Raw genomic sequence first — 12257 nt, forward strand, 5'->3', positions numbered from 1 at the left:
CATACTCCCTAGACGGGATACATAACACGTTAGCTACAATATTGCATGCGTCGATACACACAACACTTAGTATCCATTGTTTACGACTAGGACTACTCGGGTATCTAATCTCATTCACTCCCCTAACTATCGTCTCTCAATGTCAGTGTCAATCAACATAGTACTTTATTGTTGGTGTTCTTTTTTATATCTATGCATTTCACTGTCCCACTGGAAATTCCCTTTGCCTTTATCGTACTTCAACTTGGTAGTTTCCACCATCTATCTAGGGTAAGTTCTATTAGCCTATTAGGTAGGGATATATTTAATTGAAAGTCTTCAAATAATTCAATAGTAAGAAATAATTTAATTAGGCCTAATTGCATATTTTACCCCAACTTTTTAATGATTGGAGAATTTTATTATCAAAAAATTAATTTGATGCATTTTACCTCAATTTTAAAGAAATTTGTGAATTTTATCCTCTATCATTTTACTCATAATATAATTACACTTTTTAGTCCCATTTTTTTTTTATTTTTTTGACTAATTTTGCACCCAACTTTTAATTGTTTTTTAGAAAATTTTACTTCTAGTTTTTTTTATAAAAAATTTTGGCAAATTTTACTCTCAACGTTTGTGCTTATTAATAAATAAATGAAAGAAAGTATAATTCACAAGTTTTTTAAAAGTTGGGGGTAAAATACATTAAATTAATTTGTTGGGGGTAAAATTCACAAAAATTAAAAAATTAGGAGAAATATATAATATATACAACTATATTCAATACTTGAAAGGAAAATTTTATCACCGATAATAACATTGTGAGTCTCAAATAGATTTGCCTCCAATGGAAATGTTTGGAAAACTCTTTTAAGAATTTTCAATTAAATCTCTATATTTGATGAAATTCTAACATATGTTTGAAAATGGTGAATGAAGAAAGGAATTAGGAGAGAGAAGGTATCTAATGTAACCGAGCAAACGTGGGAACTCGGCATTGTGGAAGTGAGGATCTCCAAAAAAAAACCTACCCTTTCTTTTGACCACTCTCTATCTCTAAAGCCTCACTCTTGACGAGTTTTTACTCTTTTGCTACCACGCTTTCTCTCACTACACTCTCACTCTCTCTCTCTTTCCAAATCACCCTTGCTTTCTTCCTTTCCCTTTCTATCCCTTCTTCTCAGATACACACACCACTGCGGAAGCACCAAAATAAGAATAAGAAACCCTAATTGCACACTCTTCAGGTGCGTGTCTCACTCTCTTTTTCTTTACCCAACTAAGTCCACTCCCCCCCCTCTCGTACGGGGGTTGGTTTTGTTATGCGCGATGATGACGTGGATCTGCTTGTTCTGTTGCAGGGAAAATTGAGGAAGAAAATTTCGATTTCTTTCCTCTTTTATTTGGTTTTTGTTTTTGTTTCTGTTTCGAGAAAACTTTGATTTTGAGGAATTAAGGGTTGGGATTTATGTCCTTCAATCAATCAAAGTCCGATAAGAGCGACGCTGTGTACCGAAAATCCGGGCGATCCGGCAGCTTCAATCAGCAGCGCGGTCCCTTCGGCGGTGCGTACGGTAAGGGCGGCGGCGGCGGTGCCGGACCTTCTCCGTCGCTCTCCTCTAGCCGGAGGTGAGTTTTAAGGGTTTGCTAATTCATATTTTTTCCGTCTTTTTCTTTCATTTTTGTTGAACTATTGCGTGTTTTTATGAATAGTAGGGGGATATGGGGTTGTGATTTTTATTTGAGCTTTTTTTCTTGTGTGGTATTGGTTTGTGTTGTTTTCAGTGTGGGGTGGTGTGGATTTTGAAACTTGGTTTGTTTCGTGGTGACCTAGGGTTATATGATTTGCGTGTTTTTTTAGCGATTCTTATTGATTCTTATTGTTGCTTGTGTTAGTTTTAACAAGAAGTCTAATAATAATGCACAAGGTGGGCAATCTAGGGTAAACCCTACTCCGGTGAATTCGACCGAGTCTAATAGTACTTATGCAGCCCGGACTGTACCAAACGGTTCCTATGTACAGCCGCAGATTCATGGTAAGCTTGATGAAGATGTATCATATATGTGTTTTTAAAAATTGGTTTTTGAGTGCGTGGTTATGTTGTTGAGTGGAATTATTTGCATTCCATTTTGCAATGGAAGAATGAGCAGATTTTATGTATGTGTTTGACTGTTTTGGTAAAATGTGATAGTCTTTTATGGACACCATTCACCTATTTGTGCTGTACAATATAGGAGGATCGGATGCACCAATTACAAATGCAACTGCCAAGTCATCTGAACTGTTGGCTGCACAGAGGAGCTCCAGAGCTGTTCCAAAAGCTCCTACTTCTCAACCTCCCTCCATGAGTCCTGATCCAGCAGCTCCTACAACCCCTGCTAAGGGTATGTCACTCTTCTAGGTTTTTAATGCTGTCCATAAAGTGCAGAATAAGTTCTATCATTTCTGAATTGTAGTTTGGGGTCATAGTGAAGTGACATGTTATGAAATAACTTTTTATCCATTACAGCTGACCTGTGAGATTGATCTGTATGTTGTTTTATGCCCCAGCAGATGCATCTAAGGCATTCCCTTTCCAGTTTGGATCTATTAGTCCTGGCTTTATGAATGGGATGGCAGTAAGTTTCTTAGCTGCTAATTTCTTACCATCCACCTGAAGTTAATTTTTGTGCATTACATAATGCCTGGAATTATATGGGGGTTAATCATGTTTTGTTATTACATGCAGATTCCTGCTCGCACAAGCTCTGCTCCTCCTAATATAGATGAACAGAGGCGTGATCAAGTATGCAGATTATTCTCTGCTCCTTCCTCCTTGTTATATGTACACCAATATAGATATAGATTTACTGTCACTGCCTAATAGGTTAGAAGGAAAGATGGTGTAATTGGTGATCACTGATTTCAACTCCTCTATTGTCTTGGAAAGTTCATTAGGATTCCTTTTACAAAAAATAGAATCTGACAACGGGTCATCGGGTGCTTTTATGTTTTTGTACTCAGTCTAGAAGTTGTTTTCTTCACTTGTTTACATACTAATTCCAGTATTTGTTTGGTGTCTAATTTCAAACTTGCAGGCTCGACATGATTCTCTTAGACCTGTACCCTCAATGCCAACACCTCCTGTTCCAAAGCAGCATCTGGTGAAGAAGGATACAGGTGTTGCTGACCAATCTAATGCTGGGGAGATTCATACTGGGATTAGGGCAAAAAAGGATACTCAAATGTCACCATTACCCCCAGCAAGCCAGATGCAGAAGCCTTCTGTCATTTCTTTATCTGGAATGTCAATGCCTATGCCATATCACCACCAGTCACAGGCATCTGTACACTTTGGTGGTCCTAATCCACAGATTCAGTCATCGGCACCTCTTCAGATGCCATTACCAATGCCTTTACCGATTGGAAGTGGAGCACAAGTGCAACAACAGGTTTTTGTTCCAAGCCTTCAACCTCATCCTATCCATCCTCAGGGAATCATGCATCAGGGCCAAAGCATGGGTTTCACTCCTCAAATTGGCCCTCAGTTGACCCATCAGTTAGGCAACATGGCTATTGGAATTAGCCCACAATATCCACCACAGCAAGGAGGAAAATTTGCTGCTCGTAAAACTACTCCTGTCAAGATAACTCACCCTGAGACACATGAAGAGCTAAGACTTGATAAAAGGACAGATGCATATTCAGATGGTGGGTCATCTGGTTCAAGGCATCATTCTGGCATGCCTTCTCAATCTCAGCCTGCCCAGCAATTTGCTGCTTCCCATCCTATTAATTACTATCCATCCAGTTCTTACAGTACCAATTCTCTCTTTTATCCAACTACCAGTTCTCTTCCATTAACAAGTAGCCAGATAACTCCTAACTCTCAGCCATCCAGATTTAATTATGCAGTGAACCATGGTCCACAAAATGCAAGTTTTATAAATTCATCATCTCATAGTTCTCTGCCTGTCAATAAAGCTGGCACTTCTATTCCTGGCAATGCTGAATCTCCTAATCCAGAAATTTTCCAGGATGTACATAATACAATCTTGTCTGCTCCTTCAGGAGTAACTTCTGTGTCTATTAAGCCAACTGGTGGATCTGGTGTTGTTGTGGACTCATCATTTTCCAATTCCAGTACTCAAAAGAGTGGATCTTCTAGTTCTTCATTAACATCTAGTGATGCTTTCGAAACAACTGAAATCACTTCACAACAGTCTAAGGTGTCCAGTGATTCATCAGTTTTGAGTTCATTACCAAGTTTATCTGCTGCATCTACCATGAAGCCTACATCAGCTTCCTTGTTACTTCCTGCATCTGCTGTGAGTGAAGATTCCATTTCAGTTCTGCCTAATAATGAAGGCGGAAAGAAGGAATCTCTTAGTAGGTCAAATTCTTTGAAGGATAACCAGAAGAAAATACAGAAGAAAGGCCAATCACAGCATCAGGTACTTAAGTTAATATTTGTTAAACCATGTTTTTCCAAATTTGATTTTGGCTTGCTTCAATTACTGTGAAAATTTTTCTACTATTTTTTCTCACAGGTTGCTGTGCAATCTCCTTCTGTGGTTAATGTGCCTTTCCAAGCTGTTGACGGTGATATCCCTGATGAAGTTTCTGAAACTGTAGGAACTAAAACAAACCATTCTGCGGCAATTACCAGTGAAGATCTCTCCGCTGCTGCTTCAGACACGTTATCAGCTACCATTGAGAGCCTAACTTGTGCTGTTGAAATGAAAACTAATGATTCTACACAAGTTTCTGCTTGTGCTTCAGCTGAAGGACCTGTTACACAAGTGATGGATAATTTGAACAATCATAAGATTGCTGAGCTAGATGAATTGTCACACCAGGATAAACCCTTACAGCCAAATATTTTGGAAATGGGTGGTAAAACAGAAAATTTGTCTCTTCAAGGAAGTAAACAAAGTGTTAGTGATGGTGGAACAGAATTAAAACAACCTAAGAAAGGTACTGTGAAGTTAAGCACTGAGTTTGTAACCTTGAAAACCAAAGAATCTACCAGTTGTAGTGCAGAATGTGACACAACGGCTGATAATAACGGCATGTCTGTCTCTACCAAATTGGATTCCAAAGATGTTTGTTTAAATAGAAATGATAGTGTAGTTAGTAATGAAGCGGTTTCTTCAAATTCTGGCACATCAGATCAGCAGTCTGCTGATCTCCTAGAAGCAACTTCAAAACAGTGCAAGGATGATAGTGCAGAGAATGCTGGCAGTGTTTCAGTGTCTCTTCCAGCATCAGGTACCAAGGACAGACCAATTTCAGAGTCTAGTAAGGTGAAACCTACATCAAAGGGGAAAAAGAAACGAAAAGAGATTCTTCAGAAGGCCGATGCTGCTGGGTCAACATCTGATCTTTATAATGCATATAAGGGACCTGAGGAAAAGAAAGAAACTATTATAAGTTCAGAGAAAACAGAAAGTGGTTCTACTTCTGGAAATTTAGAGCGGTTGCCAACTGATACTGCTCAGCCAGATGCTGTAGCAAATGAGCAATCTAAGCAGAGTAAAGCTGAACTTGATGATTGGGAGGATGCTGCTGACATGTCTACACCTAAACTAGAAGTTTCAGATGAAACTGAACAGGTTAGTGATGGAAGTGCAATTACTGCCAAAAAGTACTCTCGAGATTTCCTTTTGAAATTTGCAGAGCAGTGCACTGATCTTCCTGAAGGGTTTGAAATCACAGCAGACATAGATGAGGCCTTGATGAGTGTTAATGTTAGTTCCCATGTAATTGAACGTGATTCTCATTCTACTGGAAGAATTATTGATAGGTCAGGTGGGATGTCTCGTCGTGGGAGTGGTGTTATTGAGGAAGACAAATGGAGTAAAGTTTCTAATGCATTTCATTCTGGTATGCGTTTGGATGGTGTAGGAGGTAATGCCGGATTTCGACCTGGTCAAGGAGGCAATTTTGGTGTTTTAAGGAATCCACGCACACAGACACCTCTGCAGTATGCTGGAGGGATTCTTTCTGGTCCAATGCAATCCATGGTAAATCAGGGAGGAATGCAAAGAAATAGCCCTGATGGAGAAAGGTGGCAGCGTGCTACTAGCTTCCAGCAGAGGGGTTTAATTCCATCTCCTTCTACTCCTCAAACTCCTTTACAGATGATGCACAAAGCTGAGAAGAAGTATGAGGTGGGTAAAGTGACAGATGAGGAACAGGCAAAGCAGAGGCAATTGAAGGGTATATTAAACAAGTTAACTCCTCAGAATTTTGAGAAACTTTTTGATCAGGTTAGAGCAGTTAATATTGACAATGTTGTCACTCTCAATGGTGTCATCTCACAAATCTTTGAGAAGGCCTTGATGGAGCCTACCTTCTGTGAAATGTATGCCAATTTCTGTTTTCATCTAGCAGCTGCGTTACCTGATCTCAGTCAAGACAATGAAAAGATAACTTTTAAGAGATTATTGTTAAACAAGTGCCAGGAAGAATTTGAGAGGGGTGAAAGAGAGCAAGAAGAAGCTAATAAGGTTGATGAGGGTGAGGTCAAGCTGTCTAATGGGGAAAGAGAAGAGAAACGTACCAAGGCAAGAAGACGTATGTTGGGTAATATCAGATTGATTGGAGAACTATATAAGAAGAAAATGTTGACAGAAAGGATAATGCATGAATGCATCAAGAAGTTATTGGGTCAGTATCAGGATCCGGATGAAGAAGATATTGAAGCTTTGTGCAAGCTGATGAGTACTATTGGGGAGATGATTGACCATCCCAAAGCCAAGGAACATATGGATGCGTATTTTGAAATGATGAGATCATTATCAAACAACATGAATTTATCTTCTAGGGTGAGGTTCATGTTGAAGGATGTCATTGATTTGAGAAAGAATAAATGGCAACAAAGAAGAAAAGTTGAAGGTCCAAAGAAGATTGAGGAGGTGCACAGAGATGCTTCTCAAGAGAGGCTGGCCCAAGCTAGTAGGCTGGGTCGTGGTCCAGGCAACAATCCACCTAGAAGAATCCCTATGGATTTTGGTCCAAGAGGGTCATCTATGTTATCTCCCAATGCTCAGATGGGTGGACTGCGTGGATTGCCTACTCAAGTTCGCGGGTATGGTTCTCAGGATGCTCGCATGGAAGACAGGCAAACTTATGAGGCTAGGACATTGTCAGTTCCCTTGCCTCAGAGACCTTTAGGTGATGAATCCATAACCTTGGGACCACAGGGTGGCCTTGCCAGAGGAATGTCCATTAGAGGTCCACCTGCAGTTTCAAGTTCAACTGGTCTTAATGGTTATAATAATTTGTCGGAGCGCACTTCATACAGCTCTAGGGAGGACCCTGCATCAAGATATACTCCAGATAGATTTGCTGGTTCGACTGCTTATGATCAATCTAGTGTTCAAGATCGTAATATGAATTATGGCAACAGGGACTTAAGAAATGCAAATAGGATTCTTGATAAACCTGTTGTAACTTCACCTGCCAGAGCACAAGGGACAGCAGCCTCCCAGAATATTTCTGCAGAGCGACTGCAGGACATGTCCATGGCAGCAATCAGAGAATACTATAGGTACTGCTTTCTCTTCATGATGTTTTTATCTCCTTTGTTTCAGCTTGTTAGGCCAATTGTGCTTTTTTTTTTTCCAGAAACATGATTTATAGTTTCGTATGTATCAATTTTTTTAACCCCCCTAATTTACTGAATTTCTCCAAATTCTTTGTTGGCAAATTCTTTATTTGTTCTCACTTAAAAACACCCGTTTCACTAGGATATTACTATGAGGTAAAGGATTTTATTCTGTTGGTTCATATTGTGTCTTGTATTGTTCTGTTTCAATAAATGTATTGCTTTCAAAGCATATTACATTACTGATCCTAAAAGGGCTAGAATTGTGATATTTATATATTTGTAAACAATGAAATGATATGCTGGAGTTCAACGTACAGGATGCTGGAGTTCAAAGCATTAGTAAATGTGAAGGAAATATGTATATAGTATGGATGTGATGTGTATACACCCATTTTTAATAGCTATATAAACATAAACATAAATTTACAATTGGATGAGATGGGTATAAATTAACATTTGAAGTAAGTAATGTATTCTAGTTGAGAAAAAGAGGGCCTAACATGTATGAGAGGTAATCTTGTTTGTTGAATTTTATGTCATCTCATTTTCTTTGTTTAGGGTAGGTTTGGTTGAGTGGAAGAGAATGGAAAGGAAATGAATAGAGAAGCAATATTTGAATTAAAGTAGAGAGAAAGAGGTGTGGGACCCACGCTAAATAGTGAAAATTTCTCCTGAATACATCTCCTCTTCTTAGCAACCAAACCACCCCTTAGATCTGTCATAGTTGATTTAGCTGCTTATTTTCTTCCTCAAGCTCAAGTTCCTTAAAGCTGTCTTTCCTGTATACATTAGTTTGTTTTTGTTTGGACTTTTGCTAGGCCTATGGGTGTGTGGGATGTGTTGCTTTTTGAATTTTCTATCATACTGTTTCACTCAATCCTTACTTTTATGATTGTATGTGATTACTTTTTTTATGGTTGCAGACATTCAGTATGTGTTTAACTGGCTTCTGTTTACTGTTTTATGAAAATGTTCTGATCATTTGATTTGTTTCTCACTGTTTGGCCTGATTATTTTTTCTAACTCTATAATTTGATATAAAAAATGGCATGTGAAGATCTTAACATCCCTTCATTACTTTATTTCCACATGGTGCAACGTGAAGACCAAACCATGGGGTTTACTTTTCATTCCTAAAACTAAATAATCTTTTTATGGTTTTGAACCATGGCTTTTATGATTGTACATGATTACTTTTTTTTATGGCTGCAGACTTGCAGTGTGTTTAACACGGGAATCTGTTTCCTGTTTTAGGAAAATTTCTGATTATTATATTTATTTCTCACTGTTTGGCCTGGTTATTTTTCCCAACCCTATGATTTGATAAAAAATGGCATGTTAATATCTTAACATCCCTTCATTACTTTTTTAGTTTTTTATCCACATGGTGCATAGTGATGGCCAAACCATGGAATTTTCTTTTGTTTCTCCCTTCTTTTATTTCTATTCCTTAGAGGATTCAAACTGCATTTGTTGCTATTGCTTCAATCACTTTAAATTGTTATTTTGCTGCAACATCTGGTAAATGTTGAAAATGTTTCATGATATAGTTATTAGAATTTTATTGAAATTGTTATTCAAACCTGGGATTTAATGTTTAAGCTTGTAAGCATGGTTATTAGAATCTTATGATTCATAATTTGAATCCTAGGATTTAGTCATCTATCGATCTGTATCACAAGATGAATTTCAAATGCTGTATATTACAATACATGAATGAATCTGTGCGATTTTGTGTTAGGCTGTATGGTTGAGGGATCCATTTCTTTGTTGTTTGTTTGGGCCGTATGGGTATAATTTTCTTATGAAGGGTTTCATGGGCTATTGTCTGTTGCTGGTTGTTGGATCCCATGGTTAATCCTTATTTTTATCATTCTTTAGGATTTAAATAGCTGTTAACCTTTGGTGAACACATCTTTGTATGTTTGGATTCGGTACTCCTGTTCCAATCATAATATATCTTTTATTTGGCTGATAAAAAAATCTGTGCGATTTTGTCTTATGAATCACACGATTCAGTGATCTGTTGTTTTTTCTTCTTTGTTTTTTACTTAACCCAATTCTCATAGAAAAGCTGTTAAATGAAAAGAAATTGATGGAACATATCTGAACTTATCCTATTTGATTATTCACTACTTTATTTATCACCCACATATGCAATGCTTGCACTCTATTTGGCTATTCCATTGCTTCATTCCATTAGTCTAAAATAAAGGCTACAGATTTAGATATAACTAATAATTTGTTTATATAGAACTTATGGTTAAGTTATTTTATTTATTTCTATTTTAAATTTTTACATTGAACACTACATATCAATTATATGATATATTTGAAGTAATTTTTAATTGTTTTGAGTCTTACAATTCGATACAAATTATGTTTCATGATTAAAAAATTAGCTTGGCAATTCACGATTTGAATCTCTGTTTGATAACCTTGCTTTTTAAGTAGTCACAAAGAAACTTGATTTCTAATTTTTGTAGTGCTACGATGATGATATTTTTTCAAGTTATTTTGTCTTGTTACATATTTTTCTGACAGTTGCTATTCAATCCAGTGCTAGAGATGTGAATGAAGTTGTTCTATGCATCAAAGATCTGAACTACCCAGGCTTTCATCCTTCCATGGTTTCTCTCTGGGTCACAGACTCGTTTGAGAGAAAGGACACCGAGAGAAATCTTTTGGCCCAACTGCTTGTCAAGCTTGTGAAATCTCAGGATGGACCATTGGGTCAAGCCCAGCTCATCAAAGGGTGAGATTTATTTGATAGTATGATGAAAAATTGCAAGAATCTATTATTCCGAAAATTAAAAATATAAATTGTTACTTGTCCCTTTTTTCTTGGCTAGGTTTGAATCTGTTCTCAGCACTTTGGAAGATGCGGTTAATGATGCCCCCAAAGCACCAGAGTTTCTTGGCCGCATTTTTGCCAAAGCTATAACAGAGCATGTAGTCTCTTTGAAAGAGATTGGGCGGTTAATACATGAGGGTGGAGAGGAACCGGGGAGCCTCTTAGAAGCTGGACTTGCAGCTGATGTTCTTGGAAGCACCTTGGAGGTAATAAAAATGGAGAAGGGTGATGCTGTTTTGAGTGAGATCTGCACGAGCTCCAACTTGCGGTTGGAGACCTTCCGGCCGCTGGAACCTCTTACATCAAGGAAGTTAGAGAAATTTATTTTAGGGGGATAGAGAAGATGCTCATAGCGGAAAATATTTATTTATGTCTAGTGCTAATAGGGGATACTCAAATTTGCAGAAATGGTTTTCTCCATGGGGGGTGGGTGGGGGAGATTTTTATGTACGGATTTCTGTCTAAAATATTTTTTCTGCCACTGCAATTATAAAAGGTTCAGTTAAAGCGTCTGAAAATTTTAGGCTGAGTTATATATATCATGTCTGTCATGAGGGGGTTTACTTTTTCAGCAGTTTTGTATTATTCAAACTGTCCATGAAAATATACTGGCAATGTGTATAGGCTCCTCTAGTTTAGTAAAAAAATGTGTTGTAAATGGGACATGTAGGGTGGGTTTGATTTAATGAATGAAATAGGTGTGAAAGTAAACTTAGATGAAAAGAAATGAAATATTTAAATTAAAGGAGATTGTAGAGGTGTGAGATTTACACCAATTTTTGAAACTTTTATTTCACCGTAATCCATCATAATGTTACATACTAAATTGTTTTAAAATATACTAGTTGACGATGAAATTTTTGTAAGTGTTTATTCACTAGTTTTCAGCGAAGGGAGTGTGTATGAGTAGCTCTGTTAACGAAATTGGAAAATGTTTTTTTTTTTACTATTATAATCACCAAATTCAAATATGTATTCCATATGCCTTGATAGATATTTTTTAGTTTTTATGTCCTTAGAATTTTTAAAAATATATTTTCAATTTTTATATTGTGGATTAATTAGTATAATTAATGTTAGCAAGGCGCATGCATTTTTATAAATTGATGAGAAAAATTTCAATTATATTTCTGGATTAAAGATTTACGTGGCATGTTATAAAATTAAATACTACTCATTTGATTTCTATATTTGGATAATTTCTACGTGTTGAAACTATTCATTTTAGTTCTTACAAATGCATTTTTTAATTCGTTTTAGACTTTTAATCACTACAATCCAAAGTTTTAAGGATTAAAATGAATTAAAAAATTATGTATATAAGAACTAAAACAATATATGAATATGAGAACTAAAACCTAAAATTTATGTATATATATGGATTAAATGAGTAATTAAAAAAATATCTAAATTTAAATTAAAGGTCTTATTTATTAATGCATTTAAGGAATCAATAAATTCTCTCCAAGAAAAAAAAGGAATTAACAATTTTATTATTATTCAAATTGCATTGAAAATCACAATGTTTATCTTATTTATCTCTTTTGATTCTTTAACTTATCTCTTAATGCAAATGACACTTGTTAATATTTCCTTAAAATTAACAAATAAATATCTGCATTATTTTGAAATATGTGTGAGATCAATATCAATTTATTATAGAAATGCTTGTGATGCGTAATAAATGTCTGCGTTATTTTAAAAATATATGCATATCTATATTTAAATTTCTGATTATATATATATATATATATATATATATATATATATATATATATATATATATATATATATATATATATATATATATATATATATATATATAT

At 36.2% G+C, this 12257-nt stretch overlaps 1 protein-coding gene across 2 annotated transcripts; it reads left to right on the forward strand.

The window, feature by feature from the left end:
* Positions 1–1005: 1005 nt before the first annotated feature.
* LOC100790680 (eukaryotic translation initiation factor 4G) lies at positions 1006–10938 on the forward strand. Of its 2 annotated transcripts, none has more exons than XM_006573226.4 (10): positions 1006–1229; positions 1344–1611; positions 1879–2018; positions 2218–2367; positions 2534–2601; positions 2712–2768; positions 3061–4416; positions 4513–7517; positions 10138–10332; positions 10430–10938. In XM_006573226.4, exons 2-10 carry the CDS (start codon positions 1451–1453, stop codon positions 10767–10769), a joined length of 5472 nt encoding a protein of 1823 aa, XP_006573289.1. In that variant the 5' UTR covers positions 1006–1229; positions 1344–1450; the 3' UTR covers positions 10770–10938. The 2 variants fall into 2 exon arrangements, with proteins under 2 accessions (XP_006573289.1, XP_006573290.1); XM_006573227.3 differs by having other exon boundaries at positions 2537–2601.
* The last annotated feature ends 1319 nt before the right edge of the window (positions 10939–12257 follow it).

Source organism: Glycine max, chromosome 1 (genome assembly GCF_000004515.6).
Source record: "Glycine max cultivar Williams 82 chromosome 1, Glycine_max_v4.0, whole genome shotgun sequence".
Classification (NCBI taxonomy): Eukaryota; Viridiplantae; Streptophyta; class Magnoliopsida; order Fabales; family Fabaceae; genus Glycine; species Glycine max.